The sequence below is a fragment of the Heliangelus exortis genome, chromosome 3 (assembly GCF_036169615.1).
Source record: "Heliangelus exortis chromosome 3, bHelExo1.hap1, whole genome shotgun sequence".
Classification (NCBI taxonomy): Eukaryota; Metazoa; Chordata; class Aves; order Apodiformes; family Trochilidae; genus Heliangelus; species Heliangelus exortis.
The window spans coordinates 47,702,856-47,724,264 of record NC_092424.1 but is presented as its reverse complement, the minus strand read 5'-3'; the positions used below and the strand labels follow the sequence as shown (position 1 = coordinate 47,724,264).

General features: G+C 41.7%; 2 protein-coding genes and 1 long non-coding RNA gene across 3 annotated transcripts in view; 2 read left to right on the top strand and 1 right to left on the bottom strand.

Annotated features, from left to right (window-relative positions):
• The window catches only part of IGF2R (insulin like growth factor 2 receptor), a 59,082-nt gene extending 49,319 nt beyond the window's left edge, over positions 1 to 9,763 (top strand). Inside the window, exons 42-48 of the mRNA XM_071740481.1 lie at positions 964 to 1,078; positions 1,971 to 2,117; positions 2,803 to 2,987; positions 3,460 to 3,646; positions 4,719 to 4,883; positions 5,525 to 5,594; positions 5,999 to 9,763. Of these exons, the coding sequence (XP_071596582.1) occupies positions 964 to 1,078; positions 1,971 to 2,117; positions 2,803 to 2,987; positions 3,460 to 3,646; positions 4,719 to 4,883; positions 5,525 to 5,594; positions 5,999 to 6,400 (1,271 nt within the window). The 3' untranslated portion in view covers positions 6,401 to 9,763. The remainder of the gene's footprint in view (positions 1 to 963; positions 1,079 to 1,970; positions 2,118 to 2,802; positions 2,988 to 3,459; positions 3,647 to 4,718; positions 4,884 to 5,524; positions 5,595 to 5,998) is intronic.
• Positions 9,524 to 10,531, bottom strand: LOC139794637 (uncharacterized). Its single transcript, XR_011725210.1, has 2 exons — positions 10,403 to 10,531; positions 9,524 to 10,170 (listed from the first exon to the last, which is right to left on the bottom strand). It is a non-coding gene; the product is annotated as an uncharacterized lncRNA (long non-coding RNA).
• On the top strand, positions 9,890 to 21,058 carry LOC139794636 (solute carrier family 22 member 2-like). Its single transcript, XM_071740482.1, has 11 exons — positions 9,890 to 10,300; positions 12,344 to 12,447; positions 13,544 to 13,698; positions 15,804 to 15,972; positions 16,914 to 17,028; positions 17,125 to 17,231; positions 17,345 to 17,559; positions 17,979 to 18,087; positions 19,120 to 19,232; positions 20,308 to 20,407; positions 20,905 to 21,058. The coding sequence occupies exons 1-11, from the start codon at positions 9,890 to 9,892 to the stop codon at positions 20,969 to 20,971; spliced, it is 1,665 nt and encodes a 554-aa protein (XP_071596583.1). The 3' UTR covers positions 20,972 to 21,058.
• The last annotated feature ends 351 nt before the right edge of the window (positions 21,059 to 21,409 follow it).

Below are 21,409 nucleotides of genomic sequence, written 5' to 3'. Positions count from 1 at the left end.
CCTTTGTTCCTGCAGGGAGCTAGAGATGATTGAATCTTGCAACCTAGCTATAGTGCTGCTTAAATTATGATGAAACCTCTATTTTGAAATATCTTTTCTACTGAATCTCCTGTTATTCAAACCTGAAAGTGGTGTTTAAACCATGAGAAGACACTGAAGCAAACAAGCAGTGTTGTCTTTAATGATCCATCTGCACATCAAGATAGACTTTTTTACAGTGAGAGTGACTGAGCACTGGCATAGGTTGCCCAATGAGGTTTTGGAATCTCTTACTTTTGAGATAGTCTAAAGCTGTCTGGATGGGATCCCGGGCAGATGGCTCTGGGTGACCCTGCTTGTGCAAGGACTTCAGACCAGGTGACCTCCACAGGTCCCTTTCAACTTCAACCAGTCTGTGATTGTGTTTATTTTTGTTCATCCTGTTGTGAAAGACTTGTTCTATGTCTAGTAACATTTTGAGTTAAAGCAGTCTGTGAAAGATGACTAATTGTTGTCACTTCTAAGTGGAAAAAAAATATCGTGACATTACTCAAGCTTTCTGTTTAAGGAATATTTTTAAATTGCTTCTGAGTTTTTGAAATTGAGGGGAATTTTCAAAATTTTCCATCCAGCTTCAAAGACAATGGGATGTATTGCAAATGTTTATTCATGAGTTCATTTATAAATGGATATATTACTCCTGTGTTTAAAAAATAACATCTAAATATAAATGTTTATTACTGCCATACTGATGACCTGAACACGTGGTACAATTTAAATATAGAGGTGTTTGAGGAATGTTTTTTAAATCATTGCCAGTGTGAAGACCTCAGTTTCCTGAAGTGTTGTAGTTGATACATAGTCTGTGCAGGGGAAAAAAGGATCCTGGAAGTTAATCTAAAGTAGTGAAGTCTGAAGAATGAACAAAGGGATTTTCTGACAGCTGCTTACAACAATCTGGGTGTCACCATTTTTCTTTTTTAGGTGATACAGTGTATATCAGTTATTCCAGTGGACAGGAATGTAGGAAAAACAAGGAAGTAACAACGATTATAGAACTGAAGTGTGCAAAAACAGTTGGCATGCCAATGCTGCAGAGGTGAGTAACAAATTAACATACCGCTTATTCCTCTAGTAAACTGTCTCAGGACAGTGATTGCATAGTCTCTAAAACAGTCCTTGGTCTGTGCTTGTAAGATGTGGTTTTTTCTGAAGTTTCTGCATCTGCTTACTTCCATGCACAACTGTATTCTGTATTTATCTTAAAACTTCTAGGAAAAAAATCAAGCATTCTACCTCCAAATTAGATTTGACAGTGGTTGAGATGCCATTGTTTTCAATGTCAGTTGTAATAAAACCACTCAACTTTACTCAACATCTGTTCAGTAGAGAACACTTACTACAGATAGCTGATTGAGCTAATAAAACGTCATTTATTGTTGCCTTAGTTCAGATTATTAAGCCAGAAGCTGTTTAAAGTGGGGTATAGATGCATGATGACAAATACTACAAAACTTGATAGCTTTTTGCTTAGTATTGTTTTGGTTAACTGTGTATTTGTAGAATTGGGAAACTGAGCAAGATGTTCTGTATGAGTCAAAGAACTAGGCAGCAAAATCTGACTAGCTTATTATACTCCTTATCCTAGTTAAGGAATGTGCATCACTTTAAAGGTGCCAAGAGCACGGCCTGACATGTTTGTCAGCACAAATATTTGGGTAAAAAGCTCTGGTACGCTATGTGACTTCTTGAACTTCTGAAGTAGGAACTTCAGGTGCAGCCAGGTCTTTTTAGGTCTTAGAACTGGAGTAAAGTTCAGTGGTTTTTTTTTGTTTGTGGTTTTTCTGGTGCTGCTGGACAGTTTTAGGTTTATCTTGGCATGATGCTTAGGCAGGACATTCATACTGATGGGTTAGCAGCTGTGTCTTCTCAAGATACTAAGCACTTGGTACTGTTTCCTGGAATCATGAGTTGTATCTGTTATTTGATAGAATTGATGAAGAAAACTGTGCTTATTACATCACCTGGGACACACGTGCAGCTTGTGCTGTGAAGCAGCAGGAGGTGGAAGTGGTGAATGGAACAGTTATTAATACTGCAACTGGGAAAAACTTTTCTTTAGGGGATGTTTATGACAAGTGAGTAAAAAAACCAACCAAACAAACAACAAACCCCTCCAAAACTACAAAATCCCAACAACCACCAAAACCTACACCTTAGTTCTGTAGAACTGTACTGGAAGAAGGAGATGATTAAGTAAAGACAAAGTAAACAACCTTCATGTAATGGTAGATTAAAGGCATAGTTGAGCAAGCTCAGCCTCCAAGCTAGAACAAATAACTATGAGTTTCTGAATTTTCACTCTGACCAGCAGTGTGAAAGGATACAATTGTAAATACTCCTTATGTAACACTTGTGATAGAACTTTCTACCCTTCTGGAGAAGTCAGCTAAGCTATGCTATTTATCATAACTACAAGGCACACAGCATGAGTCTTATGGCCAGTAGGCTGGCTTGCATATGAGCTGCTGAATCATGCTTCTTAATCCTCCGGAGGTGTTTACATGTTTACACACCTATTGCCTACAATTAAATAAGAAAAGTTTACTTTTTGTGATTTCTTAGATTATATTTATGCTAAATATAGTCCTTATTTCCAATGTTCAGGGAGGAAGCCTCAGCCCTGCATCTTTTCTGGATACTCTAGCTTGCTTTGGAATCAGCCAGTGGTAGCAGCTCCTTCTCTTGCCAGTCTTACGTCTTAGGAATAACCTAAACCTGTGAGTTTAGGCTTAAGAATATGCCTGCCATCTGTTTTCTCAGGTTATACGTGGCTTCTGGTGACATACGCACAAATGGTGATAAGTATGTTTATGAAATTCAACTTTCTGGTATAAGAAATTCAAGTATCCCAGAATGTTCTGGAGCAAACATCTGCCAGGTCAAAACTAATGAACATCGATTCCGGAGAGTTGGTTCTGCCAGAAAAGCTAAATACTATGTTCAGGGTAAGTATTTGCTTGCTAGGCAGAACTGCTTGGTACTCCATGAGAATTGTTTAATCAGAAAATGGTTCTTGTTTCACAACATCTTTGCTAATCTATTTCTGTAAAGGTGTATCTAGCAGAATTTAGGTTTTTTTTTTTGGTACTGTGTAAGCTCAATTGCAAATGTGGCCTTAATAGGGTTTGGACTGGGCAGTTGTTGAAAAGACTTGGGTAGAAACAATACAAGATAGAAGACTTGGTCTCCTGTTTTCCTCTGTGCTTGTTCTGCATAAGCAATGCATCTCCTTTTGTGAAGAGCTTAGCCCACTGTTCCACAGCAACAGATGGAATCTCCTGCATGAAAGTATAAACTCATCTGCAGATAACTGTGAAGTGTAATCAGTTACTGCAAAACAAATACATAACTTTCCAGGGTCTAGTGCTGGTGTTCTCAAGGAAGTAGTAAACTATAAGGTTTTTCTTCTCATTGTAGACGATGACTTGGATGTCATATTTTCATCGGACTCCAGATGTGGTAAAGATAAAACAAAGTTTGTGTCTTCAACCATTTTCTTCCACTGCGATCAACAAGTAAAGGAAGGCATACCTGAATTCCTTCATGAGACAGCAGATTGCCAGTATTTATTTACCTGGTACACATCTGCTGTGTGTCCATTAATGTGAGTACTTAACCATTTTCTGAAAGCTGCTTTTTGTCAGCACTTTTCAGATAAAGGCTTTTTAGTATTTGTTCATTAGAGTGATTGTGAGAAAATGAAAAGCTAAAAAAGCAGTGGACTCGGGGGCAGATTAAAATGGTGTTCATGGACGTAATCTGTGGCACATGACCACGAAGTAAAAGCTTGCCAAGTTCTTGCAAGTCCTGGACCTAAAGCTGCTTGTTTACATGGGAAGTAAAGAAGCATGGTGAAATTAATATTTTTTTTCTTACTAAGTATAACCTAGTGTTGCTAACAAGACATGATGTTTCATGTCACCAAGAGGAGTAACCAGTATTTGGGTAAGGTTTTTGTTGTCCTTGTTCTTAATTTCTGAAAAACTTTAAAGCCATAACAAAGATTGGCCTTTCCAGTCTGTGTACTTTATGCTAAATTGAAAATCATTACAGGTCTTAGAGGAATAATGAGGCATTTCTGCAATTAATTATGATCAACCTACCAACAGATTGAAAAAGGAGTAATAAGATGACAGTGTTAGAAGCAGAGTGACTTCATCTAGGTGCCTGCCAGCATTCTTGACATGTGGGCAGCCTCACTGCAAAAAAATGGAGTTTCTCCTTCTAGGATTGTTCACTTTCTGGCTGCTACTTTGAAAACACAGGGAAACAGTTTATTCTGGTTTGGGCAGTCAGCTAGCTATTGAGGTCTGTGGAACTAGAAGGCAACCAATTGCTGCAGCTTTTGCTGCTTGCTCAGGTGCAGGTTTGGTTCTGAAATAGCAGCTTTGTATGCATAGCTACTGCTGTGTAAGCTCCAAAAGTACCTGATCATGTTGACTGTACTCGGTTTTATGTGCTGTTGGAAAGCATAGCAGGATGTAGGTACAGCACCTTTTGTATTTTTTTAGTGATTGTTACGTAGGATGAAGTCTCCAGAATTTTGTTCCTTATAGCTCTTTGGACTGACGGGATGGTGTGGTCTGTTTAATTTCTTTGAATCTGTTTATAATGTAGTTTCATCTGATTGGTCAGTAGAGCTTGCTTCACTTTTTTGTCTCAATTTATGTTATTAGATCAACCAGTGATCCAGGAAGCAATGGGCACCAGACTGATCAGGAGACCCAAATACATAAAGGCCTTTCAAGGAGAAGTCAGGCTGTTGGTGCTGTGTTGAGTGTCCTCCTGGTTGTTCTCACTGCATGCCTAATAATCTTGCTGTTCTACAAAAAAGAGAGGAGGTAAGGAACGACTGGGAGGCTTTAGGGGTTCTTTGATAGGCATCAGATTCCCTGAGGAAGGGAGGTAGTGAAAGAGACATTCAAGTTATTTCTCAGTAGGCAACATCAGATCTTAAGCAGCTGTTTCTTTTCCAAATTCCTCAGTGCTGTCTGAAGGTCTGTGTAAAGATGACTGGAGTACACAGGTAATTTGGGCTAAGTGTCTTTTGTGGACAACTGTTAATTAAGGAGGACAAAACAGTGTATCTCATAGTGTGTGTGTGTGTGTATATATATATATATGAAACAGTATTTCATAGCCCTCTTCCTTTTGTGGTGTGAAACTGGAGCCATACCACAGCAGCAAGAAACAGGTGCAAGTCCTGCTGATTCTCTGCTTTCTGGACAAGAGTGATTTCTTTCCCCTTAGACATAAAAGCTAGAAGTGTTTTGGAAGAGTCACCCTGAAGCTGTGGTAAGGTGGAAGATGTGCATCATCACAGACTGAATTTTTTTAAATCCAGGGTTACATGTCACTGTGCAATAGCTTGCAGCTCGAATGGTGAAATGCTTTATATTGATAGTAAAAATCCAGTGAAGAAAAGTGAGGGCTAATAAGGGGGGTGGAGTCTCCCTAATGCAATATTTTTCCCCTTCTTTAGGGAAATCGTAATAACCAAGATAACAAACTGCTGCAGAAGAGCATCCGGTGTTTCCTACAAGTACACAAAGGTAATACAATGGCAAAATCCAAGGGTTTTGTTTCTTGTCAAGGTTTACTTAATATAAAGCATTTATTAATAAGTACATTCCCTTAATTCCTGTTTTCTTCAGTGCATGGAAACCATACTTTGTGACTTCAGTAGAGCTGCATAGCTTTGTCTACTTTTGTATTGTGAAATAGAAAAGGAAGATAGAGTTTAGGAAATAAGAGCAGCCCATAAATAGCCAAATAATACATAAATGCACAGAAAGAAGTCTGTTTCAGACATAATGGCAACTGAGCATGCTATTGCAGTATTACTCTTATGATTAAGTTAAACCCAACGCCATCTGTGGGGTTTGAGAATAGAGATCACCGTGTGGCAGAGTCCAGTGTGCAGTTGCCACTTGCAATTTATTTCTTTTTCTTGCAGATAAACAGTGAAGAAGAAGCTAATGAGAATGAAACAGAGTGGCTTATGGAGGAAGTTGCTGCACCAAATCAAAGAATGGCAAAAGGAGGGCAGGAAAATGGTCACATTACTACCAAGTCTGTTACATCTGAAGCTTTTACTTCTCTCCATGTGGATGACCTGGACAGTGAGGATGAAGTGTTAACCATTCCAGATGTAAAGATTCAGACAGGAAGAGGATTGGACAAGAACAAGCACCCACAAAGGAAGCCACCTAGTCTGGGAAGTGATGACAAAGCTTATTTGCTGAATGGGGGAAGGGAGAGGAAATCAAAAGCCAAGCCAGGCCAGCATCAGGCACAGAACTCTACAAATACAGTATCGTTTCATGATGATAGTGATGAGGACTTGTTGAATATTTAATAACCCCTCTTGTGCCTAATCAAATATATATATAGAGAGAGAGAGATTATATATAACGGGACAACATTTCCAACCAAATATGAGGACTTCATCCTGAAAGATTTTTTCTGAATTTTGCCTTTAACAAGAAACCATTGAAAAGGGAAGAAGAAAGATTTCTTGGTTGTTTACAATGAGCTGTTCAGTAATGACTGGATTTCTAACATCCAGTTGGCTGAGTTATATTGACTCTCTCTAGCCAGGACACTTTTTTAATTTTATTTTTTTTTTTAAGCCTCAGCATAAATGTTAAGTGCTTGCTTAAAAAAGAGAAACCTTTGAAAGGAGGAGAGTATTAAGGTTCAACGAAGCCCCTGGCTCCTGAGACTCAAATTATCTGACTACTAGCATTTTAACTCCTTGTATTTATTGGTCCTCTCTACTCAGGTTTGCTTAACAGCAACGTGTTCTTCCTGCCGGCAGGGTATTATTCTGTGGGTTCGCCCATTGTCAGACAAGGAAAATTATAAGTTTTGTGTGTTGGGATGATTTGATGTAAATTTTGGAACTGGTCTAATTTATCCTGTAAATCTGATTATCCATTCTAATTTAAACAGATCATTGGTTCAAAGGTATTGACTGAAAGGTACAACTCTGTATAGCTTTAGCCTGAAATGGTTGCTGTTCTTTGCATGATATTTTTTTGGTACTGGTCATATGACTGACTTAATCAGTATTTGCCTAAGCAGCTGACAAGCATCCAAAGATTATATTTTTTTGTCTTAGATTATGGCTGGACTAGGCCGACTGCACAGAGAACCAGACTTTTCAAGAAGATAGAGTCAGAATTCCTATAATGCAATCTGCACTGCCCAGTTTGATATCACCAGTAACTAGAGGAGCCCTAGTCGGCACGATAACTCTCTGGTATTAGTTACAAGACAAAAAAATTGGGACAATATTTTCTGATAGCTTAAGTTCTAGCTCTTCTGCTACAGTCCTGGCCACGGTCATTGATTTGAAATGTTGCTGGCAATGAATGCAAGTCCAATTACTTTATAGCAGTCTTATGAGCAATGTTAGGGTTTCAAAACATCATACAAGTAAATGCAATTGTCAGAATTTTTTGAAACTTATTTCGGTTTTGTTTTTATTTTTTTTTTGGCTGGCTTAGTTTCAACAGTGGTTTCTTTTTATAAAAACTCCATTTTGAATCAAAATAGTGTAATATAAAGTATTCAGCAGTTTCAATAAAAGATACAAAGTGGGTATTACAAATCCCACATCTCAAGTCTGGAATCTTTCTTACTAGTCTGCAATGCTGCTCATCAGCCTGGTGATCTACTTTTTTTGCTGTCTTAGCCAATATCTTTATCTGTCACTCAAGATGAGAACCGATGTTTGACAAGGATCAGAATATATAGGTAAGCCTCAGTGGTGTATACTTTCTTTTATCAGACTTGGGCTTTATTCTTCTCGTATTGTTACCAGGTAATCTGTGAATCAGTTTGGTTAAAGCTGCATTTTGTCATACTTAAAAGCATCATTAGATAAATTTGGGAGGAAAAGGCTTGACAGTATTTTTAATACTGTCATTTACCAATGCAAGGGTTCTTTCAACAGATGTTGAAAATTGCTGCTTCCCTTTCCCAAATCTTCAAGGATGACATGTTGGGGTTGTTTGATTCATGAACTGTTACTTGAAATTACTTCCAGTGTATTAAGACATAACACCTTGTGGTCTCTTTATTGGGACTATGCATAAGAAGGCTTTGGTAGAACAGAGGTGCTCCACCTTGAGAGTGCTTATCTGAGCAGTATCAATGATGTATTTCTAATAATGCAGCCTGCCAGTGGTGAGTGACTTCAATGCCTAGTTTGGGAACTATTGCCTAGTTTTTATCTAAGCATCTGAATGTTATTTTTCTGAAAGCTGGATGCATGACTTACTTCACCATACTGTTGTTCCAGTAGAATACCCTGCTTAGCCATAGGTAGCAAAGTGTTAGGAAAATAATGGGGACCAGATGAGTACCTACAAACATCTGGGCCAGGAGCCAAACCCCTGCCAGTCAACAGCACAACTGTGAGCCTCTAAGAAACCCCCCTGCATGGCACAGTGCTGCCTAAACCCTGTCTGGACTGCAGAGTGAGTGATGAGAAATCTGAAAAAAAGTCCCAGTCTGGATCTCACCTTTCCAGTTCCATGGAACTTAATGCACACCATTACCAACTGGTTAAACAAAAACACAAGAAAGAAGTGATGTGAGGGGGTTTTGGGTGCATTTTTAAGCCTAATGGCTTTAAACTTCACCCACTTCCTGGGCAGGCTTTGGGTTCAGGTTCCTTGTCCTCAGCTGGCTGCAAGCCTCCTGTTGAGGAGTCTGTGGGGGCAGGCTCTGAGTGTGGTGGCTGCTGTGCACTTCTGTGTCCCTGTCCCTCTCCCCAGCCCCACATAGATCCCCTGCAACCATGGAGGCAAAAGCCTGGTGTAGGATGGTGCTATGCTGGGCTTGGGGTGACACAGCTGTGAGTGGCTGCAGGAGAGGAGTTTGTTATCTAGCTTCAGCCACTCCTGCCTAAGAAGAGGTAAGGGGAAGGGACACATCTGTGATGCAGGGATTGATCTTAGGATGCTGGTCCACAAAGCATCTGTCACAGCTTGTTAGGTCACTTTTGCTCTGGCAGTGAGACCAGGTGAAGAGCTGGTTCCATTTCTGTCCCCTGTCCAGAATGGCCTCCTGAGCCTGTTTATTTTTTGGAGTGTATTGAGAGGGAATTCTTAATTTTTTTGTGTGGTTGCCTAACCTATGCAAGTCATTTTCCAGACCATTTTTCTTTTTTCTGTGGTGACGAATAGGCCCTAAATATTTTGTATTATGACTTCCCAAAGCTATTCCCACTGCAAAAATATGATCAGGTGAAAATTGTGTTCCCTGATGTTGGTGGAAGAAGTTTTCCGTGAGTGTGAAGAGTGAAGGTGGCTGCAGGGGTGAGACATACACAGTACTGGAGTTTGCATGAAAGCTGTTCCTTTACCGTCTTGTGGCTTGATGCAGAGACACTTCTGTTCCCCACTATACGTACCTACTCTTTGTAGAGCGTGGTTGATATGTTCACATGTGGTGCCCAGTAACTGCTAGGTTAAACCTTTATTTTGCTTGCATGTTGGAGGAATTGTCCATCCTCATTTGCTCCTTGAATGTCAGAATTTGCTAGAAACAAAAATACCAACCCGAAGTGCTGTGGCTGTTAGTGGCTTTTCTGGAGAAAAGAAACGTGTTTGCTCTGATTAGGGGTTAAATGCAAATTCTTCCTGGGTGAATTAAGGTCTGATTTCAAACGAGACCTTAAAAATAAAGCTTGCAACATGTAGTTTAATAATTTATGGAGTTAGTCTTGACTTTTGGTCAAATGTCTTTGTTACTTAAATAGCTTTGCTGCCAACTAAATATACCAGTGCCACAGAGAAGACGTACATGAGGATTTTGGGGTGGTTTTGATGCCAAAATGCCAACCCTAGATGACATTTTGGAGTATGTTGGGGAATTTGACAGGTTCCAGAAGCAAACTTTCTTTGTCCTGTGTTTGCTTTCTGCTGCCTTCACCCCAGTGTACGTGGGTGTCGTCTTCTTCGGGTTCATCCCTGAGCATCGCTGCTTCAGCCCCGGGGTGGCTGAGCTGAGCCAGCGCTGTGGCTGGAGCCTGGAGGAGCAGCTGAATCTGACGGTTCCCGAGTGGGGTGGCCACGGGGACAGTTTCAGCAGCCGCTGCAGGAGGTATGAGGTGGACTGGAACACAACAGGCGTCAGCTGCACCGACCCCCTTGGCAGCCTTGTGGGCAACCAGAGCGCCGCTCCCCTTGGTCCCTGCCGGGATGGCTGGGTCTACAACTCCCCAGGGACCTCTCTTGTGACAGAGGTAAAAACAAATATCCCCCCTTCCTTGCCCCCTCAGTTACAGACAAGTTGAGGGTCATGGAAGAGCACTGCTGTCACCAAAGTAAAATGATTTCTTGCTTACCTGGATGAGGGGATCCTCTTGCTGTGAACTTGCACAGGACACTTTGCAAGTTGTCTTCCCTGTGTCCTTTCTGCAAGACCTTACCTTGGCTGCTAGGGATCTGCTTTTATCTCCAGCTGCGGAGCAAAGCGTATTTCAGCAAATAAATCCCTAGGCAGATAAAGGCCAATTCTGAATGAAACTCCCATCACATGAGAGGTCGGATTGGTGGAGGTGTGTAAACAGTTCCTGAGAGGGGTCAGCAGCCCCCAGCACTGCAAACAGAGCTGGCCCAGCTCCCAGCGGGCACACTGTACTGACCTGCACTTGTCTGCACCCAGATTTTGGGGAAGGTCTTGATTTGTTTTTATTTTTTTTTTTTGAGTAGAGCAAGTATCTTGAAGTTTATTTCAAGTTTAAGATAAATGGCAATGGTTGGTGGGAAAAGTAATTGCCTCCTGCAGTTACACAGCTTAATTCAGCAGTAAATTGCAGAAAATCCAACAGCTGTTTTGTGGTCTTGGAAGATATGAGTAAGCTGGAAATTGTATTGAGGGTACTTAGAAGGTTTTAGGTGCTTTAACTTTAAAAGGAAATCAGTATCTGGGATGACAAACTATTTTGTCATAGAAATTTCCACCAAATTTTTAGAGGTGGTGGAAGTCAAAGTTCTTTCCCCAGTATATCTAACATAAACACAGGAGTGGTTAAATTCTGTGCTCTAGCAACTTCAGCATTTATAGTTTTTGTAAGAAGTTGAAGTGAGATTTTAGGTGGTGAACTGTAAGTGTACTTTTTTCAGCAAAGTATGGACTGTGTGATACTGAAGTGTGAAGTGAGATGCCTCACATAGAGGGTGACACAGGACTTCTACAAAGCAGCAGCACAGCAGGCACATTTCTCTGCAGAGACTTGTGTGCACTTTTGGTAATGTGCTTTGCTTGCAAATGTGGCTGTTTCTGTGAAAGCTCTTGGGCTCTCCTATGTTGTCCTTTGCTCTGGCAGCCAAGTAAGGGAAAGACCAGAGCAGAGTAAACATGTTACTTTGCTCAGAGGAAAAATTTACACATGGCACAATATCCTCATAGGAAGCCCTACAGAGCATCAGGAGGAGTTTCTGGGTTTATGTTAATTAAAGATGCATAGTCTTGAATAAAAGCTACTGGTAGGATGAGGAGGGATTCTCAGTCATGTTAGGACAGCTTTTTGAAATTACTTCTGTAATTTTAAAATTTAGTAGCTTTTAAGTATATCTGTATTAAAGTAAGATTGGAGAACTAAGCCCGGATGGCAAATATATGTGCACACCAATGTGGTATAAAGCTTGGGCCTGGATATTAAATACCTGGTCTCCAGACACGTTAGTCTGTACTGCAATTTAGCTGAGGAAAAGGCCAGAGCAGAGAGAAAATGCTGTGGCCTCAGGCTCAGATTCAGATAACTCCTGCACCTCCTTTGGGAAGATGGTGCTCCATAGGAAATGGGATGAGGCAGGCTTTTGCAAGCATCTCAGGTACCTTTAGTGAAGGCATCACCTTTAGTCCTGAGGGTTCTGCAGGGGTTAGCTGTGGCACACAAGGTTATGGGGCAACCAGGATGGCTTAGAAATGTTCACCACCATCCACAGAAAAAATTGAAAAGCCCAAGGTGGTCACTAGGTCTGTGTTGATTTGATCAACAAGGCCTAACATAAACTATGGTCCTGATCTTAACAGGTTACAGCTCAATTTTGTTCTTTTTCTCTAATGAGATATGAGAGGGGAAGTACCAGGGAACTGCTCAAGGGCTTGAATCCTGCTTTTAATGTTAGAAACAACTAAACCAGTAGCATTTCTGGGTGCTGATAAAATGGCCATTGACCCAGAAACAAATTTAAATCATTAACTAAAGCAAAGGAAACTTGTGGATGTGAGCCAGCTCCTTGTCTCATTCTCTTGCATCTAACTGTGGTTGCTCCTTTAGTTCAACCTGGTGTGTGAGGACTCCTGGAAGCTGGACATCTTTCAGTCTTCTGTGAATGCTGGGTTCTTTGTTGGCTCCATAAACATTGGCTACATAGCTGACAGGTATGTGTGGGCTGACAGCAAACCCTCTGACCTCACTTATCAGCATTCATCAGCGAAGCTGATAAAGGCTAAGAAGGGCTGTGCAACTGCTATCATCTCTGCTCTTCTCAAAATAAGATCAACCACTGGATGTTCAGTTGCTCTATGAGGAGCAAGCATTCTGTCTCTTGTGGTTTGCACAAACCTCCTGCTTGGTGAGTCCTGCAGAGCTTGTGAGCACTCTCTTAGGACCTTGTACCCCAAACTCCTGATTGTGCTGCACCACACAGGTGCCAAGTGAAGCCAGGACATGCTGGTTTGGAGCTCCCGCTTCATCTGTCACAAATTGTTTCTGCAACTTGGAAACCTCTTTCGTCCTTTAGAGAAACTTTGAAATAGTAGATGCAGCGGTGGACAGATAGGTAGAGCAGCAGTCACTGTAAAAGCACAAATCCCTGTGTCCTGGCCTCTTCACCTCCCTGTTCAGAGCCACCAGGGACAGCCACCCCAGCCCAAACTCAGCTGGAGTTGGCACAGAACAAATGACAGTGTTGGAAGGCCCTCTTGCATCCCTTGTTCCCCTCCTGATCAGGACTATTAGTACAGTAGACTCTGAGTTGCTCCAGCTGTGAAATGCAGCCTACTCACAAGAAGATCCATGCATATTAGATTTTTTTGAAATTAAGATTGTGGCATATAAAGCTTCTTTAAATCTGACGCACATATCAAAATCATAATATTAATTATTTATAATATTATTATTTTTCACCCCATTAAAAAAAAAAAAACTGATTGCTAAGCTGCTTGTTCTGAAATTCAGGGATAACAGTCACAATCCAGATATATACAAATGAGGAATGATTGTCCTTTGAATTTGGGCATTTTTATTTTTCATGAAAGTTTTTGTTAGTTTGGAAATCAGTTGTCACAGCAATTTTTCAGGGCGTAGGAAAGCATATAAGTGAATAATGGGCTAAGAATAAAAGTATTCTTATCTATCCCTTCTATAGCAAATTTGGATATTTTTCTTTTTCAAAGATGCACAAAGCTTTTTGTTTTAAACACCTGTGTTTTCATGACTAGTGTTTTGCTTTGCAAGTATTATCTTCCAATACAGGTTTGGCCGTAAAATTTGCCTTTTAAATACAATTTTTGCAAATGCCATCTGTGGAATCCTTCTGGTCTTCCTGCCCACCTACCTGTGGATAGTCATTCTCCGGTTCCTGCAAGGGCTGGTCAGCAAGGGCTGCTGGACTGCAGGCTACATCCTGGGTGAGTTCAGACTTTTTCCCAGGAGCAGAAGATAAAGGGGAAAAAAACAAAACCCAAAGCAAAAAACAAGCCCTCAACAAAAAACATTTAAAAATATCTCCCGTAGTGTTTTATCAAGGAGTTTTCTCCTTCTGACTTCTCAGGATTTTTGCAAACACTGTCATTATGGAGAAACAGCAGTAGCCTCCAAAGCTCAAGCAAGGGGTGGTATATTAAGGCTGTTACCTCAAGATAGGGTTTGCCCTATGGTCTGGATTTGGGCCTCTGGGCTCCTCTCACTCCCCTTGGGCACTGGCTGGGGAAGGAGACAGCCCCAGTGAAGGCAGCAGCTGCTCCATCCCACTCACAGATGAAGTGATGACAGAGGAGGCTGGTGAAGAAGCAGGCAAAGGCTGGAGAGAATTTGAGGCACTTTTTATGACACAAAGAACATTAGAGGGCAAACAGAGGCTTTACAGCCTAAAAATAACAGAAGAACAGCGTGCACTTGCTGAGAAAAGGACAAACTGTCTGGGTATCTGTGCACTTGTCTTAGCAGAGACCTGCCAGGGTGGTTGCAGAGCAGTGCAGGGAGCCAGAGGCTGGGCTGGTGCCTCTCCCACCATCGTGGGTGGTGGTGAAGGATGGCTGAGGGGCAGCAGGGTTGGCACCATCTCAGGACCCCCCTGTCCTGGTGTGTGGTGGAGCGTCTCTGACTTCTCTGGTGTGAAGTTCAGGCTCTTGTCAAAAATACCCAACACCAAGAAATCACCAAGGTAGCAAATTTAGTATTTTAAATGTTGCCCAATAGAGCCTTAAATGGGTTAGGATGTCAGGTGGCTCTACTGAATAGCTCTGAGTGATACATTTTACTGCCATAGTGGAAAAAAATGTAAATTTCAACACCTTAAGAAGAAAGACTTCTATTAAGTTTTTTAGTGGGAACATCTTGCTAATCAATTATCCAGATGTCTGATATAAATAAAATCCTGACATCTAGTCCACCATCCAGACTATGTTCTGCCAAGACATGATTGTTCCTTCCTGTGCATATTCTAGGTGCTTTCTTGGCCTCTTAAATATTCTCCTGACACAATTGAAATATTCACCACCTCTTCTGGGGAACTTTATGCCATTTTAGAGCATAAAGTCCTCATCAGGACAATGACTTGCCCTATCTTGATATTTTCCCCCAGTTGCACCCATGTTACTTCTGGATTCTTTTTGAAACTCTCATGAGAGAGTAATCATGAAGAATCAGCCCCAAGGCCACTTTAAACTTGTATTGTCTCCCTAAGGGTGGCCAATACTGAATGCCTAGGGAAAGGGTACAGTGACAAAGCAGCCTTGTTGTCACGCTCTCCTGGGACATTTTTCTACCCTTCAGCTGCTTTTGGCTCAGTCCTGCTGAGGCTGAGGAGATGTCTTTGTCTCTGTGCATTGTTTGGCCAAGCAGCATTAGCTAATTCATGGCTCCAGAACACAGCACTTCCTTCAGTTGCTAAATAACTGCTTTCTGTTCCTTTTCCAGTTGGTTTGCTTTCTTGAAATCACACAAGTGGATGAAAAATTCTGAGTACGCTTGTGTGTGTCTGCTGTAGTGGTTACTTTTAGCTGTGTGTCAACCAGACTGAAAATCTACCTCGTGCTCTGCAGTTGAGTCATGAAAGCCAACCTGAGCATGTGCCATCCTGGGGTACAAGGATTTCTTATATACTTGGAGTAAGCTGCAGGCTGAAAGGCTGCACTTCGAAAACAATATATGGTGTTTTGTTATTGGGTTGAAGATATTATGTAGGTTGGTGTTAGGTTTTACAACAAAACCCATCTGTGCAGTTTGAGGAATGTTTGATTTATTCTGATTGCCATGACACAGGACAGTACTGGATGCCTTATGCCTGCACTAAGAGGAATGTTTTCTCCTCCACCGAGAATTTGGGTGACCAAAGCAAACATTCCTCTGCAAGTACCAGGGGATTTTTGTCTTGAGACTTTTGCCAGGAAGCCCAGGATTACCAAGACAGTTCCTTCAAAGCTTTACCAGAACATTGGCCTTCCAGTGTTCCCAAAGAGCGAGTCACTGCTATGCTGAGCCATCACTCACCTCTCTCTCTCTGTGTTTGCAGTGACAGAAGTCGTCGGTCCGAAGTACCGGAGGACAGTGGCCATCCTCTACCAGATGGCCTTCTCTGTTGGGCTCCTGGTCTTCGATGCCATTGCTTATGCCATCCCCCACTGGCGGTGGCTGCAGCTCACAGTCACCCTGCCGAGCTTCTTCTTCCTGCTTTACTACTGGTAAATGGGCTTTTGTTGTTCCCCAAAAGCACCCCGAAAGCAGCTGCTCCCGATTCCCAGGGCATGTGTGCTTCTTAGTGCAAAGAGGAGGAACACAACAAAAAGGAAAAGACACCTTAGCAACTGAGACTTCGTTGCTTCTTAGCCCGCGTATCACACCTGAGTTTGGTTTAGAAGACAGATCACTTTGAAAAGCACTGGGGGAGAGTGGCTTAATATCATCTGCTGTCTTCATCAAGAATTGCATACAAGAAAATAAATGTTTAGACATAACCTAGTGGATCCTATGCAGGAAAGATGGTTATTGAGATATCCCTGAATGCTAGCATAACTGTAACAGGTTGTTTACATGTTCTTTTAAGTAAAAAATGTTGCAGCTTTTTGTGGTCCATCCAAAAGGAGGCACGTGGTTTTGCCTTTATTTTGGGTTCTGTCCCCTTCTTTTGATTGATATTTTCCTGTTTGATTGCTTCGATTTAAGAAATTGTCTGGATGAATTGAGAAGTTAGGAATAGTAGTAAAGTAGAAAGAGATTTCTTGACTCCTGTTTTCCATGTTTGTGAATTGATAAGCTAGCTCCACCTTGTTTCTTCTTCGTAAGCTGTGATGGCACAGTGAAAATGGCTCCCTAAGAGGAGCCAGTTTGTGGTCAACAGGATGAATAAAATGGTAGCACTACTCTTGCTCAAAGGCCTTCCTAGATTTATCTTGAGTAAGCTCATCTCTGACTAAAGCCACTAACACAACTGTTCCTCTTCCCATTTCAGCAGCAGGATATATATGACTTTTCCTGGTGAAAGGGGAGCGGTGGTAAAAACACAAAACCTAAAGAAAAACTCCACCTCCCTTTATCCAACCCAAGTCCTCTCTCCACAGTCTCCATATATGGGAATACTACGTGAGCTTTCTGATTGCATTAATACTTAATACTTGCATTGTAGGTGCCTCCCAGAGTCTCCAAGGTGGCTGATCTCTCAAGGAAAAAATGACAAAGCTATGAAAATTGTCTGTGACATAGCTAGAAAAAATCAGAAAAAGATACCTTCCCATTTTGAGGTGAGCTCAGCATTTACGTAAGCAAGCATCATGATAGTCCCTTCCATCACTTCCATCAGCAGAAACTTACTGTACTTTGTACTGGCTCTTCTGAAGGATATTAAATTTGAAGAGGAAAATGGTGGAAAGCAGAGTCCTTCACTCATTGACCTTGTCAGGACACCACAGATGAGAAAAAACACGTTAATTTTGATGTACAACTGGTAAGAAGATGATGTTGGAGAGCTGTTCTTGAAGCTCTGGTCATGAAGGCTCCATTGGGGCACAGAGCTCGGTCCTCCGGCTGACTGACTGTGCCAGGATGTTCTCTACATAGGTTCACCAGCTCCGTCCTTTACCAAGGGCTCATCATGCACATGGGAGTAGCTGCTGGGAACATGCATCTGGATTTCCTCTATTCTGCCCTTGTTGAGTTTCCAGCTGCCTTCATCATCATCGTCACCATCGACCGCATTGGGCGTCGCTACCCCTGGGCTGTGTCAAACCTGGTGGCGGGGGCTGCCTGCCTTGTCACAGCCCTGATCCCAGAGGGTGAGTCACCTGCATGGGGATGTGTGATGGTTTCCCACCCTGGTCTTGCCCCCTGGGGACAGCACCTGTCTCTCCCTCTCTTTTCCTGGGGTCCAGCCCCATGAACCTGTACTTGCCATTGGCTGCTGCCCATGACTTTTAGCAGCACTCCTCATCCGCAAATAAGGTTGATTTGTGGCACTGCTAATAAATCAAGAAAGTGGGTCCCCAGTCCTGCTTTGGGAGGGGCCCTGTGCCTCAGAGGCTCATGCAGTGCTGGCTGTTCCCATTCCTTCATTCACATAGGTGAAGGAATGCCCCTAAAAAACATCAAATGATACGGGATCAGCGATCTTCCCCAAAATAACACTGGTGAATTAACTGACTCCTGCTAAATCACTGGGATGCTTTTAAATGTGTCGAAAGTGTTTTCTCTGCAGATCTACATTGGCTAAAAGTGATTTCTGCTTGCATTGGGAGAATGGGAATCACGATGGCTTTTGAAATGGTTTGCTTTGTAAACACTGAACTGTATCCAACATACATCAGGTAGGTGCATCCTATTCTCTACTGGCATTTGGCCCAGAAACAAATAGTTGGGGCCACTGTGTATGCTATGTTTTATGTTACACCATGTTATCCTCAAATATGTCAGATCTACATGAGTACTGCTGAACATAAAGTAGGTGAAGCATGAGTAGAATACTTAAAAAAGATCCATGGAGACAACAAATGTGCTTTAAGGCAGATGAAAACTTATGTGAGTGAAATAAAAGGAAAAGCAGAGATAAACAGGGTGGATGAGGTTATGAAGTCTCACACACTATTTGGATTTGCATGTTGTTTGAATCAAAACAACAGTTAAATGGGTCTGTCCAGAGTAGAGTCCAGTATGGAGAATGTGTGATAACTTAAGCCTGTCACATAAGGACTGGATTATTTCTCTATTTGTAAGTGGCTGCAGAGTGAATAGCTCGGAAGCAGGCATGCACACTGCAGAAACCTAAAGCTTGGGTTTTAAATTCTTCTTCAAATTTTTTTCTTTCTACCCAGTGACTGTGGGCCACTTCCTGTAGAGAATATCTCTGTCCTGACCAGGTGAATCTGAATCCTCCTTTTTTTAATGGAGAGACACTGATTATATGAAGCTATAGAGCACATGAAATAGACTATTATTCTTATTTCTCTATCCATAATGAATACAGTGGAGTTTTAATTTATTTTTTTTTAATAGTGTATAGCAAGCAGAAGGATCATTCATCAGTCTTTGTACTACTAAGATGTACTGAAGATGATGGGTTTACATTTTACTTGATCCAGAGAGTCCCCTCAGACACTCTGGGCCTGGTAGTCAATTCAGCAATACTCTCCTGTTCCTATTTGCTAAGCTTTTTATTCTTGCAATGTTTAGGTCTAAACTTCTGGATGTGCCCATCAGTGGAAAACTAGGGCTTTTTAAACTCTTTTGACATTTTGTAGTCTGCTGAGCTTGCATGCCTGGTGCAAGGGTCAGAACTGTGATCTGTGCCCTTCAGTCCGCAGTGCTGTGATGCTAATGTAATCCCTTTGCTGCTGAACCAGGAACCTTGGAGTGATGGTCTGTTCCTCCTTGTGTGATGTTGGTGGAATCATTGTCCCATTCATTGTCTACAGACTGATGGAAGTCTGGCACGATCTGCCTTTGATAGTCTTCAGTAAGTGCCACCTCTCCTACTTGCCAGCTGCTTTTGGCATGCAGTGACAGAGCTCAGGCTTCAAAGGGAAGAAATAGATCTAAGGCATTAGAGTTTAATTCATCCATCCAAATTCAGCAGAAGTCCCTTACCATCTACTAAAACCACAGTCTTCAGTTTATAAGAACATGGAGCTTTATTATGCATCAATATCTTTTTGTCTGTGTTATTGTTCCTTGCATTTTAAAGGATGCTAGAGGGAATTTACAGGTTCCACAGATGGCAAAGAGCTGAGAAATGTTGGACAATATTAATATTCTGCAGAATTAAAATATGTACTGTTCTTCTGTGAGATAGATAGTCTCAGTCCAGGAGCCACAACCTAAAATTTTACATAATTGCCTATTTAATGCAGTACAAGTATAGCAGCTACACCTCAGCTTTTCTGACAGTCTGTTAACTGGATATTCTCCAGCTCTTTGGAAAGAGGCTGGTAAATAAGTGCAAGATGAGTGTTTGCAGAGTGGTGACCTGAACTCTCAGGTCACCTGTTCTGAATCTTTAGATCATCACACTGTTTGTAGAAAAACGCCTCAAATGGCAGTATGCAGGGTTTTTTTAACAGACAGCACATTCAGGGGGGTGCTCGGTAGATTTAAAATATGGGCGTCAAATACGTACAAAGTGGACAAAAGAAATTACTGGTGGAGAAGTTAATCACATTGAGTTGGAGATAACACATTCTCTATGTGTTTTCTAAATCTTGTTATGTGAACAGCAGAAAAAATGGAATCTGTTTCCTTGCATGCACTCAGACTAGAAAGGGTTCTTATCTCTTTACAGTTGTCTGTCCAACCCGTGATGCCACAGTTCAGCGCACACCTCTCAGCTGAATTTGGCTCATTGCTGTCTCCACATAGGTGGCATGTTCCCCAGTGGTGACATGATGCATATAGAGCCTTGATGTGTGTATCTTGTATGAAGAAGAAAATAAAATGCCATTCATACATCCTTTGTGCCAGGCAGGTGAAAGTGCTGTATATGCTATGAACTGGTATATGTTAACAAGCTCTTTGTGCATCTGTTCAATTTGAAGCTGTTCTTGGTTTTCTGGCGGGTGGATTGGTGTTGCTCCTACCTGAAACTAAAGGAAGAGTTTTGCCTGAGACTGTTGAAGATGTTGAAAGCTTTCACAGGTAAGTCAGGATGGTGAAATCTCACTTTAAGCTTTCGCTTGAAATTGTGCAAAATCCCTGCCTAGAGCTTTTTGGGGTAGCCCAGGGGTCACTTGGCTGCCTCTTATGCTTCCAAGAAGTTGCTGGCTAATTCCCAGACTCTCTAGCTAGGAGATTTTCTTTTTATCACTTGTCTACCACAGCACCTGGAAACAAACAGCACGGGCCTTTACTGCCTGTGAACAGCTGCACTACTCTCTCAAACCTGATACAGCACTATTACAAATTATGCTTAAGAAACCAAACTGATCTTGTGGAATAGAAAAAGGGCATTCTTGATAGCAGCTGCTTGTGTGGTAAGTGAAGCACCCGTATCTACTGAGGAGCCAGAGCAACATTAGAGGAGTTGAGGATTAGCTGCTCATTTTCCTATGGGGAAGAGGCAGGGCAAATGAAGAACATGAAGTTGGGTGCTCACTGAACAGCTAAATTTGTGGTTTGCTGCTCATGTCTTGCAGGCAAAGCACTCCAAAGGCCAAAAAGATCTATCTCCATGTCCAAACGTCAGAAGTAGACCGTGACTGAAGAAGGCATAACTCTTTGTGGGTTCCCTTGCTTTAAGGCACTGGCAGGAAAAGACAAATTGGAATAAATACTCTCCCCCATGTTGCATCTTTTTTGTCTCCCTATCTTTTATTTACAATGTCTGAAAGTTTCTGATGGAACTGTTCCTATTGCTGCACAGTGGCTTCCCTCTTTGTACTCTGGAATATAAGTATGTTTTAGAGCTGGGAACTTGTCATATTAGCTTTGTGGACCACAACACGGAGGCAAATCTTTACTTGAGGATAGTGGGGTCTATCCCAACAAAACTTTATAAGCCTCTGTGAAGTCTACCTCTGTTGTTTGGCCATAGGAAAGGGTAGTGTATTATAACAGAGCCTTACTTCTATTATGGAGCCTCATAAAATGTTGGTACAACTTGCAACAAACTTGCTCAGATTTTTTTTTTTTAATTTTATT